Source organism: Tachypleus tridentatus, chromosome 10 (assembly GCF_004210375.1).
Source record: "Tachypleus tridentatus isolate NWPU-2018 chromosome 10, ASM421037v1, whole genome shotgun sequence".
Taxonomy (NCBI): Eukaryota; Metazoa; Arthropoda; class Merostomata; order Xiphosura; family Limulidae; genus Tachypleus; species Tachypleus tridentatus.
In genome coordinates, this window is record NC_134834.1 from 150,011,785 (window position 1) to 150,038,268 (window position 26,484).

Consider the following 26,484-nt stretch of genomic DNA (forward strand, 5'->3'; position numbering starts at 1 on the left):
GCAGAAACGGTAGAGTAGAAAATCATTATTACTATACAGAAACAGTAGAGTAGAAAAGCAATTATTATTAATATACAGAAATAGTAGAGTAGAAAATCATTATTAATATACAGAAACAGTAGAGTAGAAAATCATTATTAATATACAGAGACGGTAGAGTAGAAAATCATTATTAATATACAGAGACGGTAGAGTACAAACTCATTATTAATATACAGGATCGTTAGAGTACAAAATCATTTTTAATATACAGTATCGTTAGAGTACAAAGTCATTTTTAATTTACAGGATCGTTAGAGTAGAAAACCATTATTAATATACAGGATCATTAGAGTACAAAATCATTATTTATATACAGGAACGTTAGAGTAGAAAATCATTATTAAATATAGAAACGTTAGAGTAGAAAATCGTTATTAAATATAGGATCGTTAGAGTAGAAAATCGTTATTAAATATAGGATCGTTAGAGTAGAAAATCGTTATTAATCTAGAGGATTGTTAGGGTAGAAAATCATTAGTAATATACAGGAACGTTAGAGTATAAAGTCATTATTAATATACAGGAACGTTAGAGTAGAAAATCGTTATTAATATAGAGGAACGTTCAAGAAGAAGATAATTCTTAATATAGAGGAACGTTCGAGAAGATAATCATTATTAATGTAGAGGAACGGTAGAGCAGGAAATCATTATTAATATACAGAAGCGGTAGAGTAGGAAATCATCATTAATATATAGAAACGGTAGAGTGGGAAATCATCATTAATATACAGAAACGGTAGGGTAGAAAATCATTATTAATATACAGAAGCGGTAGAGTGGGAAAACATCATTAATATACAGAAACGGTAGGGTAGAAAATCATTATTAATATACAGGAATGTTAGAGTGGAAAATCATTATTAATATACAGGAACGTTAGAGTATAAAATCATTATTAATATACAGGAACGTTAGAGTAAAAGATCGCTATCAGTATAGTGGAATGTTAGAGTAGAAGATCGTTATCAATATAGTGGAATGTTAGAGTAGAAGATCGTTATCAGTATAGTGGAATGTTAGAGTAGAAGTTCGTTATCAGTATAGAGGAACGTTCGAGAAGAAGATCGTTATTAATATAGAGGAACGTTCGAGAAGAAGATAATTCTTAATTTTGAGGACGTTCGAGAAGATAATCATTATTAATGTAGAGTAACGGTAGAGCAGGAAATCATCATTAATATACAGAAGCAGTAGAGTAGGAAATCGTTATTAATATAGAAGAACGTTCGAGAAGAAGATAATTCTTAATATAGAGGACGTTCGAGAAGATAATCATTATTAATGTAGAGGAACGGTAGAGCAGGAAATCATCATTAATATACAGAAGCGGTAAAGTAGGAAATCATCATTAATATACAGAAACGATAGAGTAGAAAATCATTATTTATATACAGGAACGTTAGAGTACAAAATCATTATTTATATACAGGAACGTTAGAGTAGAAAATCATTATTAAATATAGAAACGTTAGAGTAGAAAATCGTTATTAAATATAGGATCGTTAGAGTAGAAAATCGTTATTAAATATAGGATCGTTAGAGTAGAAAATCGTTATTAATATAGAGGAACGTTCAAGAAGAAGATAATTCTTAATATAGAGGAACGTTCGAGAAGATAATCATTATTAATGTAGAGGAACGGTAGAGCAGGAAATCATTATTAATATACAGAAGCGGTAGAGTAGGAAATCATCATTAATATACAGAAACGGTAGAGTGGGAAATCATCATTAATATACAGAAACGGTAGGGTAGAAAATCATTATTAATATACAGAAACTGTAGAGTAGAAAATCATTATTAATATACAGGATCGTTAGAGTACAAAGTCATTTTTAATATACAGGATCGTTAGAGTACAAAATCATTATTTATATACAGGAACGTTAGAGTAGGAAATCATTATTAGTATACAGGAATGTAAGAGTGGAAAATCATTTTTAATATACAGGAACGTTAGAGTATAAAATCATTATTAATATACAGGATGATTCGAGAAGGAAAGCATTATTAATATACAGGAAGGTTCGAGAAAAAAAGCATTATTAATATACAGGAACGTTAGAGTAGAAGATCGTTATTAATACAGAGGAACGTTCGAGAAGAAGATAATCATTATTAATGTAGAGGAACGGTAAAGTAGGAAATTATCTTTAACATACAGAAGCGGTGGAGTAGAAAATCAATTATTATTAACATACAGAAACAGTAGAGTAGAAAATCATTGTTAATATACAGAGACGGTAGAGTAGAAAATCATTATTAATATAGAGAGACGGTAGAGTAGAAAATCATTATTAATATACAGAGACGGTAGAGTACAAACTCATTATTAATATACAGGATCGTTAGAGTACAAAGTCATTTTTAATATACAGGATCGTTAGAGTACAAAATCATTATTTATATACAGGAACGTTAGAGTAGAAAATCATTATTAAATATAGGAACGTTAGAGTAGAAAATCGTTATTAAATATAGGATCGTTAAAGTAGAAAATCGTTATTAATCTAGAGGATCGTTAGGGTAGAAAATCTCTATTGCATCCTAACGTCTTAGTGTAAAACCTTCTCTTTGTGTTAAACACCTTAACGTTTCTAGTTGCTAGTGTTTGAATATAGAAACAAAGCGGAAAGGTGTTACATTTAACTAACTTCCATATTTTGTATATTAATCATTCAGTATTCAGTACTGGTGTTATGTTTATGTTAAGTTACTGTTGAGATATGGTTGTTTCTTGTCAACTCCAGCCTGCGTATATTGAGATATATATTAATAAACATTAAGGGGGGTTTTACACATTCTGAAGTTCTTGCCTCTGTGACACATTTTGTCCGAAATGGAGTTCGGTAATAAAACGGCACGTGACGAATTGAACTAATGTACAAAACATGTAGCTCTCCTGATGCTGTTCTAAGAGATCGAACGTTATTGGTTAATTCACGTTTGTTGCACACTGAATTGGTGATCAACCAACATCGTGTTTTAACGTAAAAGGCAAAGTCGAATGTCCAGGCTTGACCATCAGTGGACAACAAAATACTATAATACGAAACACAAGAAGCTTGTTACACTCACGTGCGAGAAAACCATTATATCCAGCCCGAGTGGTTAACCCGAGCTGTGCTCGAAAAATATTACTGGAAAAAAGTGCCCATTTTAAGTTTTATGGTCGAGCAAATGATCATTTACTTAGAACCATTCCCTCTTCAAGTCACCTTCTGGTATACAGCGTTATGATACTGGTAAGTAGATATTCAAGTGGCGGTAGGGCCACTGTTTATTGGCTTTAGGGGGCGATGATTTAAACGCGAACAGTTTGGGCTAACCCTGAATCACAAGTTTGTACGTTCAAAGAACTGTATTCATGAGGTCATATTCGTTATTTGATTTAAGATTCAAGAAGAAATTCATTATATATAGTTAGATTTAGCTTACATGAATTATATTCCGTCGCTGTCTGTTTACTGTTAATACCTGCTGAATTGTTTGCACTTTAAATAATTTTTAAGAATATGTGTGTGTGTGTGCATATATATATACGTTATATATATATATGTATACAGTGTTAGGCCTGGATTACAGGTGATTAAAGCAGTCGCGGGCTCGAATCCCCGTCACACCCTTTCAACTGTAGGGGAGTTATAATGTGACGATTAATCGTTGGTATAAGAGTAGCCCAAGAGTTGGCGGTGGGTGGTGAGGACTAGTACCTTCCCTCTAGTCTTACACTGCTGAATTAAGGACGGCTAGCTTAGATAGCCCTAATTAGCTTTGAGCGAAATTCAAAAACAAACAAACAAATATAGTGTTAGCAGTGCCATGTTATTAAGACTATTAATAACGTAACAATATTAATATCATCCAATATTTATTTTAAAAATATTTACATCATTAAATACGAAGTATTATATTCGTTATTCAGATAATTTCTTGGAATAGTTATATACCACTTAACATTAACATAGAGGTGACATTAGTGTTAACCAAAAACTAATATTGTTATTATTTAGATAAATTTGAAACGTTACATATATTTTACCTTAAAGCCTGCTGGTCAAGGCTGACGTGTTTACATGTATGACCCAGACCCTCACATTAAGTTTCATAACCTGCCGATCAAGGCCAAAGATTACCTATATGACATATTTATCTTTACAACCTTCTGGTTAAGGCCAAAGTTTGCTTGTAGGGTCTGGTCTTTCGTGTTTATAAAGAAAGCCTGTTTTGTAATATCGTGCATTCTACTAAATAAGTGAAACTTATTTCTTCGATATTCAACCGTGAATTTCTCACGTCTTCCGTTAAAAATGAATAAGCCAATCAACTTGTAACATTCAAAACCCATTTATTGCCAGTATTTGGTTGAAACTGACATCCAGAAGACCACGAACGACATGATTTATTTATATTTTAGCTAAATGACTCGAGGATCTAGAGTGATTCTAGACTATATATTTTATTGAATCAACTTTGAACTTTCGTATTAACCTACGTTGTCTACTTAATTTTTATTGATACGACTTGATCTCAAAGGTTAAATTCGTCTAGACTTTTTATTAATAACATACTCCACAAAGTGACCGTTATATATATATATATATTTTACTTGAAAGACCTGTTGATCACTACATTCAACTGGTTATGTGATACAACGACCATTATTTAACTCCTATACATTTCCATGTGGCCATTACTTATACGTACGTAACGCAATAACTTGTACCAACGTCTTGACCTTCAGGAGTTCAGAGATAAGTAATCTACGTGCTTTTCATCTTTTATTAAATAGTTTAAGGGAGGACTTTAAATACGATGACGTATCTTAATGAATAGTCAGATAACGTTACGGTATGTTTCTTGAGACTGTGACATTCTATATTACCCCTTATTTAACGGTTTGTTTATTTGAAGGCTTTAAAGAACAGACAACGGTTAATTGCAGACTTTGAAAAGCAGAGATTGGATATTTGAAAGATTTGAAAATCATATTTTGGTCATTTGAAGGCTTTGATTTCCACTGTGGGACACCGTTAAGTCTTCGAATTTACAACGCTATAAATTAAGGTAACCCAATGTGGCCTTGGTATGAGAAAACATACACCCTTGAAGTCTTTGAAAAGCAGAAACTTGTTATTTGAAGGCGTTGACGAGATGACATTGGTTATTTGAATAAATTGAAGAGCAGACATTGGTTATTCGAATACTTTGAACAGCAGACATGGGTTATATGAACCTCTCTCAATTTATCTTTAGAGAGAGACTGAAAGAGAGTTTATATAGATATTTGGAAAAAGAAGAAAGAACAGTGCGTATTAAAATACGGTCATTAGGTTTTTGATACGTAATAAATGTTTTACTATGTATTTTATGTAATGCTTTAAATTTCTGTGAACTAAAACACTGTACGTAAATGTACTGACTACGATGATTGAATATAGGAATAACCTTGTAGTGTTAGATTCGTTGACCTTGTGACAAATAACGTTATATATTACATGATATCAGGTTAACCTTGTAACGGCCCGGCATGGCCAGGTGGGTTAAGGCGTACGACTCGTAATCTGAGGATCGCGGGTTTGCATCCCCGTCGCACCAAACACGCTCGCCCTTTCAGCCGTGTGGACGTTATAATGTGACGTCAATCCCACTATTCGTTGTTAAACGAGTAGCCCAAGAGTTGACGGTGGGTGGTGATGACTAGTTGCTTTCCCTCTAGTCTTACACTGCTAAATTAGGGACGGCTAGCGCAGGTAGCCCTCGAGTAGCTTTGCGCGAAATTCAAAACCAATAACCTTGTAACAAATTAAATGCCACTTGTTATATGATTGGTAAGGTGGTTAAAGCGTTCAACTCTTAATCTGAAGGTCATGGTATCGAATCCCCGTGATACCAAACATGATCGCCCTTTCAGCTATGGGTATCGCTGTGTCGGTCAATCTCACAATACGTTGGTAAAAGAGTAGCCCAAGAGTTGGCGGTGGGTGATGATGTAGTCTTACACTGATAAATTAGAGTCGATTAGCGCAGATAGCCCTCGCGTAGCTTTACCCGAAATTCAGAACAAACAAGCATGGTTAATCCCGTAAATAATAACACCCTGTAGATTATATGACAGGTGTTTTGAGATTACTTTTACTTACCACAGTTAAACTATGTTTACGTGGGAGTTCAAGGTATACAGAATTAATACAACTATCTTCTTATTGTGAATTATTCTGCCAGAAAAACTGTGTAAAATATAATAACTGAATAAATTTGAAGCCTAACATTCACTAATTACCACTGAGTAGTACCGGTTACAGCGAATTCGATCCTTCATCAGAAATCCATACATATAACGAAACTTCCATTGTTATCCGAGGCCTAGTCTTATTCTTTATATTTATTTCATATTTGTTTTTAACGTTTTGAATGGTTAGATTGTTTCAAGTTGCCGTCCCACGTTAAGTTTAAGAATTTATAGATTCGACTCCTCGCATTGGACAAAACAGCTTCCAAAGTGGCTTTGGTTTATAAGAAAAAAAAAAAAAGCTTTACATTAACTTAAAACAACACAATGTCATTAAAACAAGAGAAGGTTAGTCTGGTTGGTGAGTTAAAACAACAAATAGCTAATTTATTTGATTGATTAGTTTAAACAAAAGAAGACTATTTTGTGAAATATGTAGTTAATTAAAAATGTTGTATCTGATACATATTGGTACTTAAATCATTATAGCTTCTATTTATCATAGGTGTTTAGTTAATACAAGAGAAAAATTTATTTGAAATACGCGGTTAGTAAAAGTTAGAGAAGTTTCGTTTGTACAAACTAACTTTTCTTTAGATGAAATATATGATAAAGTAAGAACCTGTTTATAGAACTATTGATAAACCAAATCACAAGTTATCTGACAAACAGTAAGTTTTTTGGTTGTTGTTTTTTAACAGACGTCAAGAGATTTCGTGGTTAGAATTTGAAGTTTATGGCTCTTACTGTAATGGCTTTAGGCAAGATTCAAACCCTTATCTGATTTATTGGTGACAAGAGGCCATTTTTCGGATAGTTAGAAGATCTTTATATGTTTCTATCAGTCGCCACTACATTTATATAAGTTTGACTGAGGTGGAAATACGTGGTATGTGATGACTACATGTTTTATTATTTTCTACACAACACGATTCCATAGTGTACATAAATACTCCCGTCCATTTGATTGTTACTGCTTAATCATACCACACAACTATTTAGTGGTGAAAAGTTCTGTCAGCAAAAGAGAACATAGAAATAAAACTGTAGAGAGTGAGAGATGATGAAACCAACAACTCACAGCTAATTGGTACTACAACCAACAAGTCGCAGCCAATTGGTAGTTGTTACAGATGGCTACATGCTTGTAGCTTGTTGTTGTATCTGAAAACTAACCTAAAACTGAGAAGTTTTTATCTAGTTTACTAAAAGTAATTTAAGTGTTACATCTAACAAGAGGCCTAAGGTACAATGAGTGTGTTATTGGTTACAATTAATTTACTGAAGCCTAAAGTGTACGTAAAATATAAGGTATGTGTTAGAAGTTCCGTATTTATATACGTGCATAACTGATCATGTTTGGATCTCGTACGTTAGAACTTTACAATTGTTGCTATCAAATTTTATTCGAAACAAAGGCCAACAGTTAAGGTATAGTTTCGAAATTATAGTAAGGGGAAGTGGGGTCTAGGCTGTCATCATGCTATGTACGTGCACTTATATTCACATCGGATAAACCTTTGACTCTTGCATTCCGTTTACTCGTTATTTTAATCCAATTTGTAATAAGTAATACTACTTAGCCAACATTTGATTTTAGAAGACAAACTAGGGGACTTGTCCCCCTCTCTTCAGCTCCATATCTAGGTATGGGGTATAGCAATATTTAGATAAATGAAGACTTTGAGACCCCCTTCACATAGACGGTCAGTTATAGTTCCGACACACTTGGTTGTTGTAGGGTATAGACCCGTTATTAGAAATGGTGTTCTGCCAATAAATTATCCCCCGGTCCAGTCGAACACAACTTGATTCTGTCACTTCTCAGTGAACACAATACTTTTGGCTTCCGTGCTTGACATGTCTACCATAAGATAATTTTCATGTCTGGCGTTATGAGGCGTACCTTGGTACGTAGTAATGAACTTGTGAAGAGAGATGCTTCACTTGGTACGCCGTTACTATGGCAACCGTGCTAGCTCAGGTGTACCAGGTTTTGAAGGACAAACAAGAAGAATCGTTGACCTCGTAATGGGAAGATTACCACTGGCTACCCCACGTTTAACAAACAATGAACAACATGTTATCTGTGTAGCTTCCATAAGGGGGTGTAAGTTAACCTGGGTGTCATAAGCACCCCTCACACTTTACAGATACCTCTCACACCTTCATATAGTAAGAAATCGAGAGATTGAGGTAAAACTGGTTTCTATCAAGTACATATGAACAACAAACTGTGGTAATACTGGTATCTATCGAGTACACATGAACAACAAACTGAGGTAATATTGGTATCTATCGAGTACACATGAACGACAAACTGAGATAATACTGGTGTCTATCGAGTACATATGAACGACAAACTGAGATAATACTGGTATCTATCGAGTACACATGAACAACAAACTGAGGTAATATTGGTATCTATCGAGTACACATGAACGACAAACTGAGGTAATATTGGTATCTATCGAGTACACATGAACGACAAACTGAGGTAATACTGGTATCTATCGAGTACACATGAACGACAAACTGAGGTAATATTGGTATCTATCGAGTACACATGAACGACAAACTGAGGTAATACTGGTATCTATCGAGTACACATGAACGACAAACTGAGGTAATACTGGTATCTATCGAGTACACATGAACGACAAACTGAGGTAATATTGGTATCTATCGAGTACACATGAACGACAAACTGAGGTAATACTGGTATCTATCGAGTACACATGAACGACAAACTGAGATAATACTGGTGTCTATCGAGTACATATGAACGACAAACTGAGATAATACTGGTATCTATCGAGTACACATGAACGACAAACTGAGGTAATACTGGTATCTATCGAGTACGAAGAGGAAAGAAATGAGAGGATAATTGCATTATTGTATATTGTCGTTGTATGCAGTGTATACATATACGACACTTTATATTAGTATTGTATGTAGTGTACACACTACGATACTTTGTGCTCTCATTGTATTTGGTGTATATCCAAAATAGTTTGTATTGTCATTGTATTTAGTGCATACGTATATATAATACAGTTGGTCATGCTCCAGTTGACGCCATTTTTAATCTTCCAGAACATTCTGTCACGTCATTGGTGTTGTAATTGCATGATTCCCTGGTGGATCCATAATTTAGACAATTTTAGTCCGAATTTGTCCATGATAATCTGTAGTGTGAGTCAGTTCCACCTCACCCTTTTTATCTTATCTTTTTATTCGGTGAACATGATTCAGTAACTCGAGGACGATAAATCATGGCCGACCATGATTTAGTCGCTCATAAAGGTAGGGGTGCCATTCTTTCCTTGTTGGAATAAAAAGTTTCCTTTTTCCTGGCCGATCCAGTGTTAGATGCATCCTTCTACACTAATTGGAGTAAAAGTTTTCTGCACGTTTTTTTTCTTCAACAATTTCATTTACCAGTGGTTCCGAAGTAGACATAACACTGTTCATTAAACATCCTCGGTCATTGAAATGCCTTTTGAAAACCGAAGTAAATCTTGTTTTTAACGTTAATGAAATAATTTCTGATTTGCACCGTTGACTTTATCTTTCAAACCTGTTCCACGACATGAATGTAATTCGTATAATTCAGTCACTGAAGACGCAGTGTATGAAGCTAGTCATGGTTCAAGCAAGAGTCTTTTTCACCATTTCTCTCGGTTCTCTGAAGGTTCCACATAAGAACTTGACCACCAACTTTAAACTGAGACTTGGAGCCACATCTTCTGGTCCCACGCTGGGACAGCAGTAAACCTACGAACTTACAATGCTAAAATCAGGGGTTCGAATTCCTTCGGTATACGCAGCAAATAGCCCGATATGGCTTTGCTGTAAGAAAAACACACGCGCTACGCCTTCTGTTGCAGACACGTTTTTGACAATCTTCGTACATTTTTTGTTACACTTTAAGATAGTAAATCGTGAAGCTGTGTAAAGAGAAGTCACTTTGTGAACTTTCATCAGTAGGTGCTGTCTTCTTTGACCTGGTTATATTACTGATCAAACCATTCCGATTTTCTGTTCACATATCTATGTAAATTAGCAAAATAACATTTTAACTGTACAATAGAGAAAGCTCCAATAATTATGCTGAACACTAGTGTAGAAGTTATACAAGATATAGTCTAATCCAAAGCAGAAATAACAACAAGTCTGTCCAACTCCTTTTCTTAAGATAACTGATATGGATATTAGCAATTTAATTAATATGAAGTACAGAACAACGTTTCGAACTTCTTAAGTCATCTTTAGATTGAGTAAAGAAGTTTCAGTTGTTTTATCTCTGTCCACTAGACCATTACATGGGGGGGGGGGGAGGAACTGAGCTTTCTGAAATAATCTACAGCCATTACTAAATTATAGACACCAATCCCAGTTTGTTGTCTTGGTCCTTCTTTAACTCGACTCGTAATCCAAGGGTTGCGGGTTCGAATTCCCGTCACACCAAACATGCTCGCTCTTTCAGCCGTGGGGGCGTTATAATGTAACGGTCAGTCCCACTATTTGTTGGTAAAAGAGTAGCCGAAGAGTTAGTGATGGGTGGTGATGACTAGCTGCTTCCTTCTAGTCTTACACTGCTAAATTAGGAACGGCTAGCGCAGATAGCGTTAGCGTTGCGAAATTCAAAACAAACCAATCATTGTGAGAAACCGTGAATATAAAGAGAGCCGCCATTAGCTAAAATAAAAATATTTTATTTCCATAATTCTAGAAAATGTTCCATCTCGATGGATTTCAGTGCACGTAACCTTGGTGTCTGTTAAATTATATATTGCTTTACGATTCGCTGTTTCTCAACGTCTTTAATAATTCGAAGTTTACGATTCGTTGTTACTCAACAATGCAAATTAAGGGTTTCTAAGCCACTGTTGATCTTCTGTTTGTCTTCCAAATTATTTTGGGTCTATTTTTGGATATGTCCGAGTACTTTTTAGTTTGTGTATGTGTTTTTCTTATAGCAAAGCTACATCGGGCTGACTGTCGAGTATTTAGTATGTGAAATATCATTAAAGTTTGAATAAAGTAATTATTTGGAGTATATTGTTTTATTGTTAAACTTTAGACTGGCTGTGTATGGCCAGGTGATTAAGGCGCTCGACTCGTAACCTGCGAGTCGCGGGTTCGAATCCCTGTCGCACCAAACATGCTCGCCCTTTCAGCCGTATGAGCGTTATAATGTGACGTTCAATCCCAATATTCGTTGGTAAAAGAGTAGCCCAAGAGTTGGCGGTGGGTGGTGATGACTAGCTGCCCTCTCTCTAGTCTTACACTGCTAAATTAGGAACGGCTAGCGCAGATAGCCCTTCTGTAGCTTTAAGCGAAATTGAAAAAACAAGTTTTAGACTTAGCTAAGGAACGACTGTCGATTAAAGTAGGCCTAATTATTTTGTGGCACCATGTAACTTAAAGACTGAAATAATTAAGTGGTTATAGAAATTAAAATTCTACCGTACAAAAATATGGTATGTAAGTTAAACATAAATGAAGCATATTATTTTTAACATATTTAAGTTTATATGTATAAAATATGTTAAAAAGGATTATTTGTTATTGTTAAACGCAACGCTACATAGTGGTCTAACCTTGTTTTTAGCGTTATAAGTTGAATCCCTTGAGGACCATGTTAAATGGATTAAACTTAATATTATTTTAAGATAGTTTTTAGTTAAAGATACCTAAATGTAATCTTATACAACAACAAATTTGTGAAAGGCGTAATATGTACATTAAAAAAATATTTAAGCATGGCTACCGATAAAACAAAGTTATGTAAATGATGTGTAACATTTCTTTATTAATGCCAACATTTAACTGACATGAAACCCGCTAGGGTAGCAGCCCGTTTAGGAAATGTTTGTTTGTTTTTGAAATTTCGTGCAAAGCTACACGAGGGCTATCTGCGCTAGCCGTCTCTAATTTAGCAGTGTAAGACTAGAGGGAAGGCAGCTTGTCATCACCACGTACCGCCAACTCTTGGGCTACTCTTTTACCAACGAATAATGGGATTGACCGTAACTTTATAACGCTCCTACGGCTGAAAAGGCGAGCATGTTTGGTGCGACGGGGATGGGAACCCGCTACCCTCAGATTACGAGTCGCACGCCTTAACACTCTTTGCCATGCCGGGCCTGTTTAGGAAATCAAAATATATATATATACGTACAGTTTTCGTACACCTGTTCATTTCATTTATATATCGCAAAAAATAATCTTTCTTAGGTTATTTAATATTTCTACACTGTTAAAAAATGCCTATGAAGAGGGCCGGATTAATAAATATTGTAACTAAGATATAGCTTAGCCCCTTCCTTTCAAAAATCCATAAAAATTATTCTAGTGACCTATGTCTATGATTGGTGTTCGTAATTTACTATTCCTGTTTTCTGACCGTTTAATGAATAGACCAGTTTCAAGTTACTACCTATAAATATGCATCAAATATAAAGTTATTTTAATGAAATTTATGATGTATATGAATAAATATTTTGTGCCATTTATGTGCTATTTTTGTTCGTTTAATTTAGAATGTTCAACATCAAAGTACTATTTGTACATCTGAAATACGTATGAAATATGTTCTGTATTCTACACTGTTTAATTCGGCGTTGTCTAGCATAATTCTTCAAAGATCAAAATAATTATTATACTTTTCCGTTTTAATAAGCTTGTGTATTCTTAGTTGGGTTTTGGGATCTCGTAGCTCTGGTGAGCCTTCTCAGTGACGTTTTACAAGCCAAGGAAGATTTTCTACGATGAGAAACATTGGTTTATATGGTACCCGAACATCATTGAAACATATGCTTTGTAGGTACATTTACTTTGTTTTCACGTTTGTAATACAACTTTCCATCTTTAACTTTCTTTTAATAAATAAGTATTTATTTACATCTAAATACGTACTACATAGATTAGTCACACAATCTTCACTACGTGGAGCGGTATTGGATCGTAATGTTGGTCATATATCTGACCATTTATAAATCAAAGATCTGACTTTGTCTCAGTAAGGAGTGACGGTTTGGCCGCGTAACTTCAGTGAGGCGTGTTTCACCGAGCTATTACTCTCAGCAACAAACGACGACTTTGCCTTGTAGTTTTAAGTAAGGGTTAACTAAGTGGCTGGTCTCTTTATGTCAGTAAGAACCAACGACTTGGCCACGTAGTCTTAGTAAAACGGTGATGTTAACTTGTGTGAATACATACTTACGTGAATGTTATTATATTACATGAACATTTATAATCTGTATATACACTGCTACTATGTGAATCTTGTTAACCTGTCAACACTGTTTTCAAGTGAACGTAATTAATTTTTACTTTCGTTCGCTATGTTTTGTATGATTTGATTTAAGTTTTACTTAGAGGGCACATTGACGCTAGTATCATGTTAGTTCTTAAAATTACTTCTAGGATGTGTAGAAAGTTCAAGGTGATATATTACAAAAATATTGTAATTTTTTCGACGAATATCTAGAAAAGAAATTTAGTTTTAAATACGAGGCAGAACAGAAATGTTAATGAACTATTTTGTGAATTAGTTATTAATCGAGTGACAGTTAACTGTTTCTGTAAACTGTTTAGGAAGCTAGTCAGCAATTGTTATAAAACAAGGGTACATACTTTATATACTATTAGTGTATTAGGCCTACTGTAATTTCAGAGTTTAAGTTACGAAGTTTAGTTTGTAAACGTAGGCCTAAAACTTAAATTTACGTCGATGTGAGAGTAGTCTGTAAGTTAAGAAAGAGATAAACTAATTTGTTTTCTGGACTGAAGGTGGCTTTATTTTCTTCAAATATTTTAAAAGAATCGGTCCAAAAAAATAATAACATACAACTTTACAATAGTATCAACACTTCTTAGTAAATACTAAATTAACTGCTGGATAAAATGTTTTTATTAGGTTTAGGATTAGTGATTTTTTTTGGTAATTTATATTATTTTTAAAGCTTGAAAGTGTAATAAATACGAAATAAAGGCAGAAATGTGGACTGAATAGAGCTTGAGATTTTTGCAAAACCAACTACTGAATAGAGGCGTAAGAAAGCGACGTGAAGTCTATAATAATCAAATAAATTTTACTAATTACTCATTCGGAAAGGGAGGATTTGTGGGCGGGACGTTAAGCGTGGGCGGGACCTTGAATATACCTAACAACTTAAGTTGCGGGAGCTACGACAGGGCAAAGAATTAGTGAGTTTGGTTAAGGTTATTTTTGAACAAGACGTTTCAGTTTCTTTTTTTTTTTCATTTTATTTTCACAATTGAGACCTATCAGTTTTTCACTCGCCACCTTTATGGCTGCGTAAGTGATTCTTATAGTTCTACTTGTTACACAGGTTTTACCAAAACCATGTTTTACTTCTATGCATCAATACGAAGTGCAATCTAGACTGAAGAAGCTTAGCTGTATGCATATATAACTAAAACAAGTACAAATTGTTGTAACGCTGTTTTTTGGACTTCTTCTTTAAATTATTTGGTAAAAATAAAACCTTGCCCTATTTACGTAAATATGACAAATTAGTTTGTATCTCCTTCAACTTTGACTAATATAAGCGCTATTTCTACACAGTTGTAACTGTAGGCCTAACTTCACTAATAACGTTTTCATTTTCAACAACTATTTACGTACTAACGACTAAATATTAACGTACAAATTAACGGTACTCCCTGTACCGCACTCATTAAACAATCTTGCTTCTTTACATTTTGCAAATTATGTCGATGTTTGTTTTTTGTTTTTGAATTTTGCACAAAGCTACACGAGGGCTATCTGCGTTAGCCGTCCCTAATTTAGTAGTGTAAGAGTGGAGGGAAGACAGCTAGTCATCACTACCCACCGCCAACTCTTGGGCTACTCTTTTTACCAACGAATAGGGAGATTGACCGTAACATTAAAACGCCCCGATTGCTAAAAGGGGCGAGCGTGTTAGGTGCGACGGGGATTCGAACTCGCGACCCTCAGATTACGAGTCGAACGCCTTAACTCACCTGGCCAAGCCGGGTTAATTATATCAATCACTAATATTTTCGAATATCCTAGAACTTGCATGATTTTAACGTGATGAGCCCTCTAGCCAACATCTAAATAAAATAAATTAGAATATATCTTACAAAAATAAATATATAATCAAAACAAACCAAAAATACGAAATTTTGTACAGAACTTTAATATCTGTGCATTAAATAATGTTTTAAAGGTCTTGTCAATGATATATAGAATACAATGACAATTTCATAGTCTAAAACTAAAATTAAGTTTGGGTCCATTAGAATGTTAAATAAATAGGTTCATTTTAATGTTTGGGATATTGGCAGAAACTTATAAATAGATAAGTTTCTCTCTCTCTCTAGGTTTTTGGGTATATATATTTGTATACCCAGGAGGGCCAGGTACACTAGACCTCTTCCTCCTTCATTACTTAGTTGAAATGGTCTGATTAATATATTTAGAATAAATACAAAATGGCTAAAGTAACAGCATAACTTTAAATCTGGTCCTTTTCAGGGTAATGTCCATTTATATTCTTCTTTCATTTTTATGTATGTATTTATTTATTTTTAATAAGTCTAGAACGTAGGTGGCCTGTTTTATTTTAGCACTATTTTATTATTATTCTTATTTTAAATGATTTTGTCTTAATGATCTAATGTATAGATTTAACGGTGAGAGGTGTTTAGGTCTCTCTTCATCATATATGCAATATCTGTCTAGTTCGCACACCAACTCATTTTTTCGACAATTTTTATCAAAATATTTTATTGTACTCTGTAGAAGTCTATCTGGTATTATTTGTGTATTTGAGTAATTGTGCATGAACTTTGAGGAAGTGGTTTTAGGTACTCTGTATGCTGATGTAATTAGTGTATTCTGTAATGTTTGGAGTTTGGTTTGAATTTGTTTTACACTTACATTGATCCATGCAGGAGCTGCATAGTCTATTACAGGTCTAATGTATGTCTTGTATATTTTAATGATGTTTTCTGGTGTTGTGTCATAGTTTTTACCAGTTAGACTCCTAGCATAGTTTATTCTTCGCCAAATTTTAGCTTTTATGTTATTTACATGTTTTATCCAGGTAAGTTTAGAATCATATGTTAACCCTAAAAATTTTGCAGATGTAGCAGTTTGGAGAAGCTCTCCGTTCATGTAGATCTGGAGTTGAACTTTTTGATGTTTCGTTGATTTTGAAAATATTACTAATTGTGTCTTCGCTGTGTTTATATCCCGCTCAAAGCCCTTTGTTTTTAAATGATAGAACTTAGTTAAAACAGCTAGTCAACAGCGCCCTCTACAGACTTACGTGTTATTCTAAAATTACATGATTTGGCTATCATGCTAAAATATAATCACTGTCTCAGAATGTGTAGGTTCACACCTGAATCTAACACAACATAGCTTTCTTACAAACGTATAGTTTCCAAACACGGTGTAACACTTGGATTTTATAACGTGTTAAAACTTTCCAGCTACAAATAACACTTGGCTCCCTTTATGAAGTTACAGGTTATGACATAAATATAACTCTTGATCTCCCTGTACTGTATTCGGACTATCCATGAACTTCAACACTGACCAATATTTCCTAATGTTGAAGTTTTATTTATAACTTAGTGTTACCGATTTAAAAATTTATTAAGTACAAAAAGAAACAAGTACCAGACATCTACCTTAACAAAGTTATTAACTACTAGGAGAAACAAGTACCAGACATCTACCTTAACAAAGTTATTAACTACTAGGAGAAACAAGTACCAGACATCTACCTTAACAAAGTTATTAACTACTAGGAGAAACAAGTACCAGACATCTACCTTAACAAAGTTATTAACTACTAGGAGAAACAAGTACCAGACATCTACCTTAACAAAGTTATTAACTACTAGGAGAAACAAGTACCAGACATTAAGTTTAAAGTTATTAACTACTAGGAGAAACAAGTACCAGACATCTACCTTAACAAAGTTATTAACTACTAGGAGAAACAAGTACCAGACATCTACCTTAACAAAGTTATTAACTACTAGGAGAAACAAGTACCAGACATTAAGTTTAAAGTTATTAATTATTAGGAGAAACAAGTACCAGACATCTACCTTAACAAAGTTATTAACTACTAGGAGAAACAAGTACCAGACATTAAGTTTAAAGTTATTAATTATTAGGAGAAACAAGTTCCAGACATCTATGTACAGTTTAGTCTCATGTAGCAGTAGGTACTGTTAGACAGACATGTATATTTGAATTTTCTGCGACAGTAGGTATTGCATTTTCTATAGAAGTACTTATTGTTAGACACAAATGGTTAGTTATTCTCTAACTACAAACACATCACTCTGATGCTATATTTATTATCATTTGCAGGTGATGTGTTAATCTCGAGAAGTACGTCATTATAGTTAAACTTGAGAATACTTGTTTTGGTAAAGATTTCTATTAGTTTCATTTTGAAATAATTCAGTGATCGTTTAATTTGTACACACTGATGAAGTTGACCATCTTTACAGTTGTTCTTCTGGATACAACGAAAGAGAGCTCCCTTGACTGGACTAGATATCCGTATGGACCACAAGCTAGGACACCTGGGGTATGTATCTCCTCTCTAACGACTATTTTTCTGTTTTCAACCTAATGTTGCGATACATAGTTATCAATTTGTCTAAAGCTCAGGAATTTGAAAAGAACGTCTCTCCTGCCTTAGTATATAATGTTGTTTTATCTAGGACCAGTGAGTGACATACGACCTGTTTAATAGTTCATAACTACCACATCTTTTCCCCTGTTACTGTAATGCATGCTTTTTTAATCAGTAGATACCTGTGTTATTACCTTTTGTTCATTTTCTGTTTTCAGTATTCCTTTATAACCTTGTCTGGTATTATGGTGATTTTAGTAAGTGATTGTGGTACAGTTGTATGGTATTATTGTGATATTACTAGGTGGTTACAATACTGTTGTGTGATATTTGTAGCTGATTATGGTACTGCTGTATGATATTATTGTGATATTGGTAGCTGATTATGATACTGCTGTGCGGAATTATTGTGAATTTAGTAGCTGATTATGGTAGTGTTGTGTGGTATTATTGTGATATTCGTAGGTGATTGTGGTACTGTTGTGTAGTATTATTGTGATATTCGTAGGTGATTGTGGTACTGTTGTGTAGTATTATTGTGATATTAGTAGCTGATTGTTGTACTGTTTTGTGGTATTATTGTGAAATTAGTAGCTAATTATGGTACTGATGTGTGGTATTATTGTGATATTAGGTGGGTTTTTTTCTGGTTACTGTTATTGTGATATTATCTGTATGATTATTTATGTTCTAATAGTCTGTCCTCTGCGACAGTTGTTTTGTGTAGTATGTGTGATATACTGTTACCACTTTACTTGCTGTTACTATTGCAGTACTTTAGATATACTTTTCTTACACTGGATGGCCCAGGACATTGTTACACGTCACTTATCACTCAAGTTATATTTATTCGTAAGTAATAAAAATGTGTAAGAGCGATTTAGAATATTTTGTTCACGGTTTTACTGTTTACTTAGAGATATATAATAAAGGGTATTGTCCGAAGTGTCGTATCTATAACAGTAAATGATATATATATATATTTGTAATCAAGATCATGTTATGTCCGATAGTTTAACCTACAACATACTGTTATCCTGTGGAACAGTTCCCATCACTTTCGACAACACTGTTTATGACATCTTTCTGGTAAACGTGTGTAATTTGAGGAAGTGTTTACCTAGTATTATTATAATGACTACAATGGAATTTCGTGTGTTTAATAATACTTGATAATTAGCTTTAATAACAGATGTTTCAATGTGCTCTCCGTCTGAGACGTGTTGCTTCATCTTTATACCTCCAACTTTTTAGTTTGGTCTTTAAGTTTCGTGATAATAATTTTTTTCTAATTATTCCTGCCCGGCATGGCCAGGTGTTAAGGCACTCGGCTCGTAATCCAAGGGTCGCGGTTTCGAATCCCCGTCACTCCAAACATGCTCGCTTTTTCAGCCGTGGGGTGTTATAATGTTACGATCAATCCCACTATTCGTTGGTGTAAGCGTAGCCCAAGAGTTGGCAGTGGGTGATGATTATTAGTTGCCTTCCCTATATTTTTACACTGCTAAATTAGGGACGACTAGTGCAAACAGCCCTTGTGTAGCTTTGCTCGAAATTCAAAACAAACAAACAAATTCATCTATTCATCTCTGTTCATGTCAGAAACTGATCTTAGGATACATCAAAGAAAAACAAAAACAGACAAGGTGTTTAGGGTGCAAAATTTAGTAGATGTGTTTGAATATACAAGCATTAAATAATTGAACTGGATGTAAGGCCAAATTTAGAATCATAACTTATGATACACTGAACAGAACAAAATACACAACCAGTTTGTAATTTTTCATTGGCACATAAATACAAGATGGTACAGAGCACGCAGTAAAAAGTTACATTTCGAGATGTTTTCTTCAGTAAATTAATAAAATTTGCCATAAAGAATGATGAGCTTCGAAGTTCTTTGTCCGATATATTTTACTTCTACATTTTTGCATGTAGTCAACTGTCGTTATAAGGGTTCCATGACCTTCAAAATTCCAGATGGGTGTGATTTCTATCTTTTAAAGCCGTGCTTCATCTCGTTGAAATGTTAACTGTATTGATTTTTAATTATCATCGGAACTTGTTTTTACACAAACAACCCGTCAACAACTGTTACCCTCAAAGGGAAAGGTGAGCGTTCCCCTTCGTATGTCAGGTACGATATCTATGACCAACATTCATTCATCAATGTCAGCCTGGTGGTTGCCTTTGATGTATCCGCCCGAGCGCGTAGAGATACATTAATAGAAATAAACAAGTCTGAAAAGGAACTACTTCGTGAGGTGAAAGTTTATTCCCTACTGAATAAGTTAAACGTTTTTTTTTTTGTTGTTTTTTTGTAACACCAACTTGTTTTTGCCTCTTCACCAATACGTAATATTGCTGACTTCAACTTCAAGTAAAGTCTCTCGAGAGGGCGCTCTTATATGGATGACCCCAAGGTGGAGAAGAACGTGCGGACATTATTTTCTAAGTGTTCGTAGTGCAGGATGAGATCAACGTTGTGTGTTCCTTGTTAGATATTGTTGGGTTAGTTCACTTCTTTATAAAGGGGTGATAACTTTCACAGTCCATTTGATTTTCCTCACACGTCAGCGAGATCAAAGTTGTGATAAACCTGACAAATATGTTTTTCCACAACTAACAAGGCAATGCTCGGTCGTCTACCTACCATTATAGTCAAAGTTGGAGAAAAAAAGTATCCCTTTTCAACTATTTCGACCACGCACGTGTGTTTTCCCGCTATTCTGAACCAAGTTTATATAGAGAGACAATATACTATACACTAGAGACGAATATTTAAAATTCCAATGGAAGATGACACGTGGAAAACTGCAGTTTTTAGCTCACAAATGTGGATAAGAAATGAATGAATGTAGTTGGCCTTCGTATCTAGTGTGGAACTTTACAAAATACATGTGTGAGAATGACTTATCATTCATTAGTTATGCATTGCTAGTACACAAAAAGTATTTGCATAACCAATAAAACTCCGTTGTTTACAACGTGTAGTGCTTATTTTACTTGAATAAAAACCACCAAATTCCTGTTGAGCAGTTGACAATTGAAAGGGGAAGAGGAGACTACTGTTAATGATTGGCAGACTAGTAGATTAGGGGTCACTGTGCTTGGACAGTGAAATTAAGGGTTAATTGTTCGCATCCCGTTGCCTCAAAAGACGCGCTTCATACTTAAGGGCTGCGAATGCCTTATAAAAGAGACGATGAAATTATACTGTTCGATCAGACAATAGTAGCCCAGCAGATGGCGGTGGATGCAGTTAACTAGTTCCATTCTCTCTAGTATATCTCTTAAAAATTAGGGACACCAATGCGATGTATAACTTTCCGCAAAAGTTCTAACAAAAAATTTGGGATAGAACTCGGAGTATAAAAGGGAATCGTTATAAACAATATTTGCGGTTTCTCACTCGGTTAGTTAAGTAATATTTTAATATTACCTACATTAATTACACACTTTAAATCTTCAAGTGATTCCAACCGAGCACCCTAAACATGTCTGTTATAATTCCACGATTTGAAAACTAACTTCAACTATACTGTAATATTTTACTATATCACATCGCGAATTTGTTAGTTAGACGTTTTCCACACACACACACACACACGCCGAAAAAACAAGGAATATAATTTTTAACGTTTAGGAATGTACAGAAATAGTATATAACTCTGCTGTCAAATGTAACATAGCTGTGAAGTGTAAGATAAATTTAATATTACTGTAACAATGTGCGTTAAATTTAACACTACTGTAACAATGTGCATTAAATTTAACACTACTGTAACAATGTGAGCTAAATTTAACACTACTGTAACAGTGTGAGTTAAATTTAACAGTACTGTGACAATGTGAGTTAAATTTAATATTGCTGTAACAATGTGAGTTATATTTAATATTACTGTAACAATATGAGCTAAATTTAATACAACTGTAACAATGTGAGCTAAATTTAACACTGCTGTAACAATGTGAGTTAAATTTAACACTACTGTAACAATGTGAGCTAAATTTAACACTACTGTAACAGTGTGAGTTAAATTTAACAGTACTGTGACAATGTGAGTTAAATTTAATATTGCTGTAACAATGTGAGTTATATTTAATATTACTGTAACAATATGAGCTAAATTTAATACAACTGTAACAATGTGAGCTAAATTTAACACTGCTGTAACAATGTGAGTTAAATTTAACACTACTGTAACAATGCGAGTAAAATTTAACACTACTGTAACAATGCGAGTAAAATTTAACACTACTGTAACAATGCGAGTAAAATTTAACTACTCTAGCAATGTGATTAAAGTTTAACTCTGCTGTAATAATGAATTCAATTTAACACTGCTGTAACAATGTAAGTTAAATTTAATGCTACTCTAACAATGAGTTAAATTTAATGCTACTGTAACATTCTGAGTTAAATTTAATACTGCTGTAATAATGTAAGTAAAATGTAATATTACTGTGACAATGGGAGCTAAATTTAACACTACTGTAACAATGTGAGTTAAATTTAACACTAACAATGTGAGTTAAATTTAACACTAACAATGTGAGTTAAATGTAATTCTATTGTAACAATGTAAGTCAGGTTATTTTGGTAATACAGGTAGTGCTGATACGTATATTTCTAACTCCACACGAGATATGGACTTTTTAATGTCTATAAGGGTTAGTGAATTATATATTTTAACACAGTAATGGTATCCATATTCTGAACTTGTGGACTCTCAGGTATTTACATGTGTTACTAGTGTGTTGATAACCAGTTTTAAAGTCCTTAAATAAAACACTCACTGGTCTCTACAACTTTAGAAAAGTAAAAAATGGTTGTTGTTTTTTAAATAAATATCTCCAATACCTCAATATTTTCATAATCATCGCTTGTAACACTGTACAAGCGACATTAGAAACACCTAAAGTCAGGTAATTATAAAACCATTTACTTATAACAGTGTTTTGTGTAACTCTATACAAGCGACATTAGAAACACCTAAAGTGAGGTAGTCATAAGACCATTTACTTACAACAGTGTTTTGTGCAACACTATACAAGCGACATTAGAAACACCTAAAGTGAGGTAGTCATAAGACCATTTACCTACAACAGTGTTTTGCGTAACACTATACAAGCGACATTAGAAACACCTAAAGCGACTATTTCTAACTGCAACAAAAAATTGTGAAAATCACAAGTGTGACATAGAAAATAACGAACGTTATGTGGAGATAAAAGAATACACTTAAAATTTTCTGTATTCGTACAAGCACTGAGAGCAAGGTAATCTCAGGGTGTAATAAAATGTTCTGTTATAGAGCATACTTTCTACGTGTTGGTGAACTGAACACTTAACATTTTCAAGTAAATTTTCCCCACATTTCAAAATATAGAAGTTTTAGTTTCGACTGACCAGGGTTATAGGCTTTGTTTCCTGCTTTTTCCGGGCGCTTTTCCTTCGGGAATGGACAACCGGAAGATAGGGAGTGAAAGAGAAAATCATTGGAACTACGCCTATAAAAACAAATTATTCGTGTTTGTTTGTTTTTTACACTCGGATATCCTTTTTATCTCGTTATTCCTGCGTAATGTTGCTGATATGTGGTCATCAGTTGAACAAGAATAGGCCATGGAAAACGATCTCAAAAAATGGACATGTGACGTAATAACTACCATATCTGTACTTTCCGCCGAATGTAGACTGTTGCCCCTTACAACAGTACACCCCACGAACGTTGCGAGAGAGATGAAACCTCTGTGAGATCGTTAAAGTTTGAAGGATGGCCTTTTCTACTTGATTAATCAGTTTTCATACCAATTATACTGTCAGGTTTAGTCCCGTCTTCTTCAATTGAGACAACCTTTAATGATTTATTACTGATCGTCACAACATGACAAGCTAAGAAGGTTAGAAGTCGTGTATTAAACAGTATGTAGATCGAAGGGCAGTCTTACTAAACTCTAACATCAATAGAGCTAACAATATTGCTTGTGTATTTAGAGTTATTAGCCGCTGTAAAGTGGCTCACAGAACGGCTCTGAGTTTTTTCAACTCGTAGCTTCGTCATCTGTTGACCGATTTGAAATCTAATTACAGTTTTGGACTGTGGAGGTCAAACCCTATCGATTCATGGATTTGACCCCGCCTAAGATCACATAGATTAATTTACTGCATTCCTATTTAAATGAATTTCAAGTGCTGTGTCCTGTTTGTTCGTATGTTCTTTGGTCTGTCCTGAAACCCATATTTTCTCGTTAAACAAACCTATATTCCAAGCTGTACTAACAACCAATACTACAGTATGCAACTCCTGTAACAGCTGGCATGTTGTTACTCCCGAAATAAACCTATATTCTAAGCTGTACTAACAACCAATATTACAATGTGTAACTCCTGTAACAGCTGGCATGTTGTTACTTCCGCAACAAACCTATATTCTAAGCTGTACTAACAACCAATATTACAGTGTGTAACTCCTGTAACAGCTGGCATGTTGTTACTTCCGCAACAAACCTATATTCTAAGCTGTACTAACAACCAATATTACAGTGTGTAACTTCTGTAACAGCTGGCATGTTGTTACTTCCGTACCAAACCTATATTCTAAGCTGTACTAACAACAAATATTACAGTATGTAACTCCTGTAATAGCTGGCATGTTTCGTATTTACTCTACTCTACTCCTACATATATCAGACAGTAATAAACAATCCCTAACCCTTTATTTACATCAAGACAACAGTATATACTCAGTTGAACGTTTACCGTATTGTTAACTCTCTGTATATATTGTTTCAATGTACGTTACCATTGTAGAAAGTTGAACAAGGCATTCCGTTTCGATAGTGTTTAAGATATTGCTAGTATAAGCCTAACTTGTTACAATTAAAGAGTACACGTGTTCTATATGATCTTACCCAATGCTATTGATCAATAGCTTCTGTGTATAAGTGAGAACAACAAATTTTACATTTGTTCATTTACTGTAGGTCTGAGAAGAAACAGAAAACACTATGTACTTCGATGTGTAAACGCAGTTAGTTAGCTATTCAACTTGTGATGAGTCAGTTACCGTCGCGACTCCGTGCTGTCGGGTTCTTGGACTTTTGGACTGGGTATTTTCATTTGTGATAGATGATGAACCTAATTATCCAATAGGTTCACCAAAAACAGAACGAGCCTATGTCACGTGACCCACGACAAGTTGATAAGATAATGACAGCTAGGAGACGGATTATTTATTCTGTTATTGGTCAATGGAATCAGTTCGCTGTTAGACAGTTTTTTTTTTTTAATTGAGTACTTAACTTTTGAAGTGCCATGTCGTTTTTCACTCAGGAACTGAAGTAGTGACTCGTGTCTGTCCGTGGAGACTCTTTAATGTGGTCATGAAACTCCTTTTGTACACTTTTGTACAGTACTTTTATAAATCATAAGTTCCAGATAAATCATATAAATAAAGCATGATCTGCAGCACAAGGTTTAAAGAAATAGTTTTATCCAATAATTATAGAACTATTAATTTGTCACTGTTTTATGTTTTGAAATGGGGCCGACTGTGGCTCTAATGGTTAGAGATAGCTCATGGTTTGCTTCCTATGGATAAAAAACACGCTACGCAATTTAGGGCTATAGGTTTGTTATAAGAGTGACAGTCAAATCGCACTGTTTGATCGCGATGTCTTTCTTTTTGTTTTTGAGTTCAAAGTTAGACACGGCTAATGTAGGTTTGCCCGAATATTTCAAACAAACGTCTTTGAAACTGGAAGAGATGATTTCATTACTTCATCTAACATACTAGTTATAATTCTGAAGTGCAGTAACTAAACATACGGGTGACCACTGGACTTGCTCGTGATGTGAGTGAACATTAACCTAAAGCAGGTGGAAACTAGATAAGTTACAGGGTGTCTACAATTTTGGAGCCAACATTTCAGCTCATCCTTTTGATGACTATGCTACTTAGGGGTGTAACTGAGTAAGTGTTTACTAAGTTTTAAAAAGGCGCGTTTCTTTACCAGTCATGTTCGTCAGAAACTGGGTACCATAATTTCTATTTCTTTCTTTATTTTCATTTTTACACTTACTATTTTATTTGAATTTACAAATCAGTCTGCTAATACGAGGTCCTCTTTATCACATAATCTGTATTAATACCTGATAGGTTTTCTTTACGATTTAATGCGCATTAATACCTGATAAGTTTCTCTTTACGTCTTAATTTGTATTAATACCAAATCGGCCCTCTTTATGACTTAATTTCCATTAACATACAAGACCTCTGTTATATTCCATATGTAATAATATCGTAGACTTGTTTTGAGACTCATTTTGTACTAATACGAGGGAATTTTTTTAAGATCAAATTCTGTATTAATGTCAGTCTCTACTAAACCAAGGAACTCTCTGAGAATATGTCTTCTCTAATGTCTGTTTGTACTAATACAAAGTTCTTGCTTACAACTTTTCGTCATTACTTCTAACAAGATCTCATAACGTTTCCTCACCTATATCGCGTTTTGGTGATGGTCGTTAGGACAC

At 34.3% G+C, this 26,484-nt stretch overlaps 1 protein-coding gene across 4 annotated transcripts in view; it reads left to right on the forward strand.

Moving 5' to 3' along the window:
• Positions 1-26,484, forward strand: part of LOC143230611 (ephrin type-A receptor 4-like) — a 93,301-nt gene that overhangs the window by 27,074 nt on the left and 39,743 nt on the right. For all 4 annotated transcript variants that reach the window (XM_076464459.1, XM_076464460.1, XM_076464461.1 and 1 more), the window contains exon 3: positions 17,815-17,894. In XM_076464459.1, the coding sequence (XP_076320574.1) occupies positions 17,815-17,894 (80 nt within the window). The remainder of the gene's footprint in view (positions 1-17,814; positions 17,895-26,484) is intronic.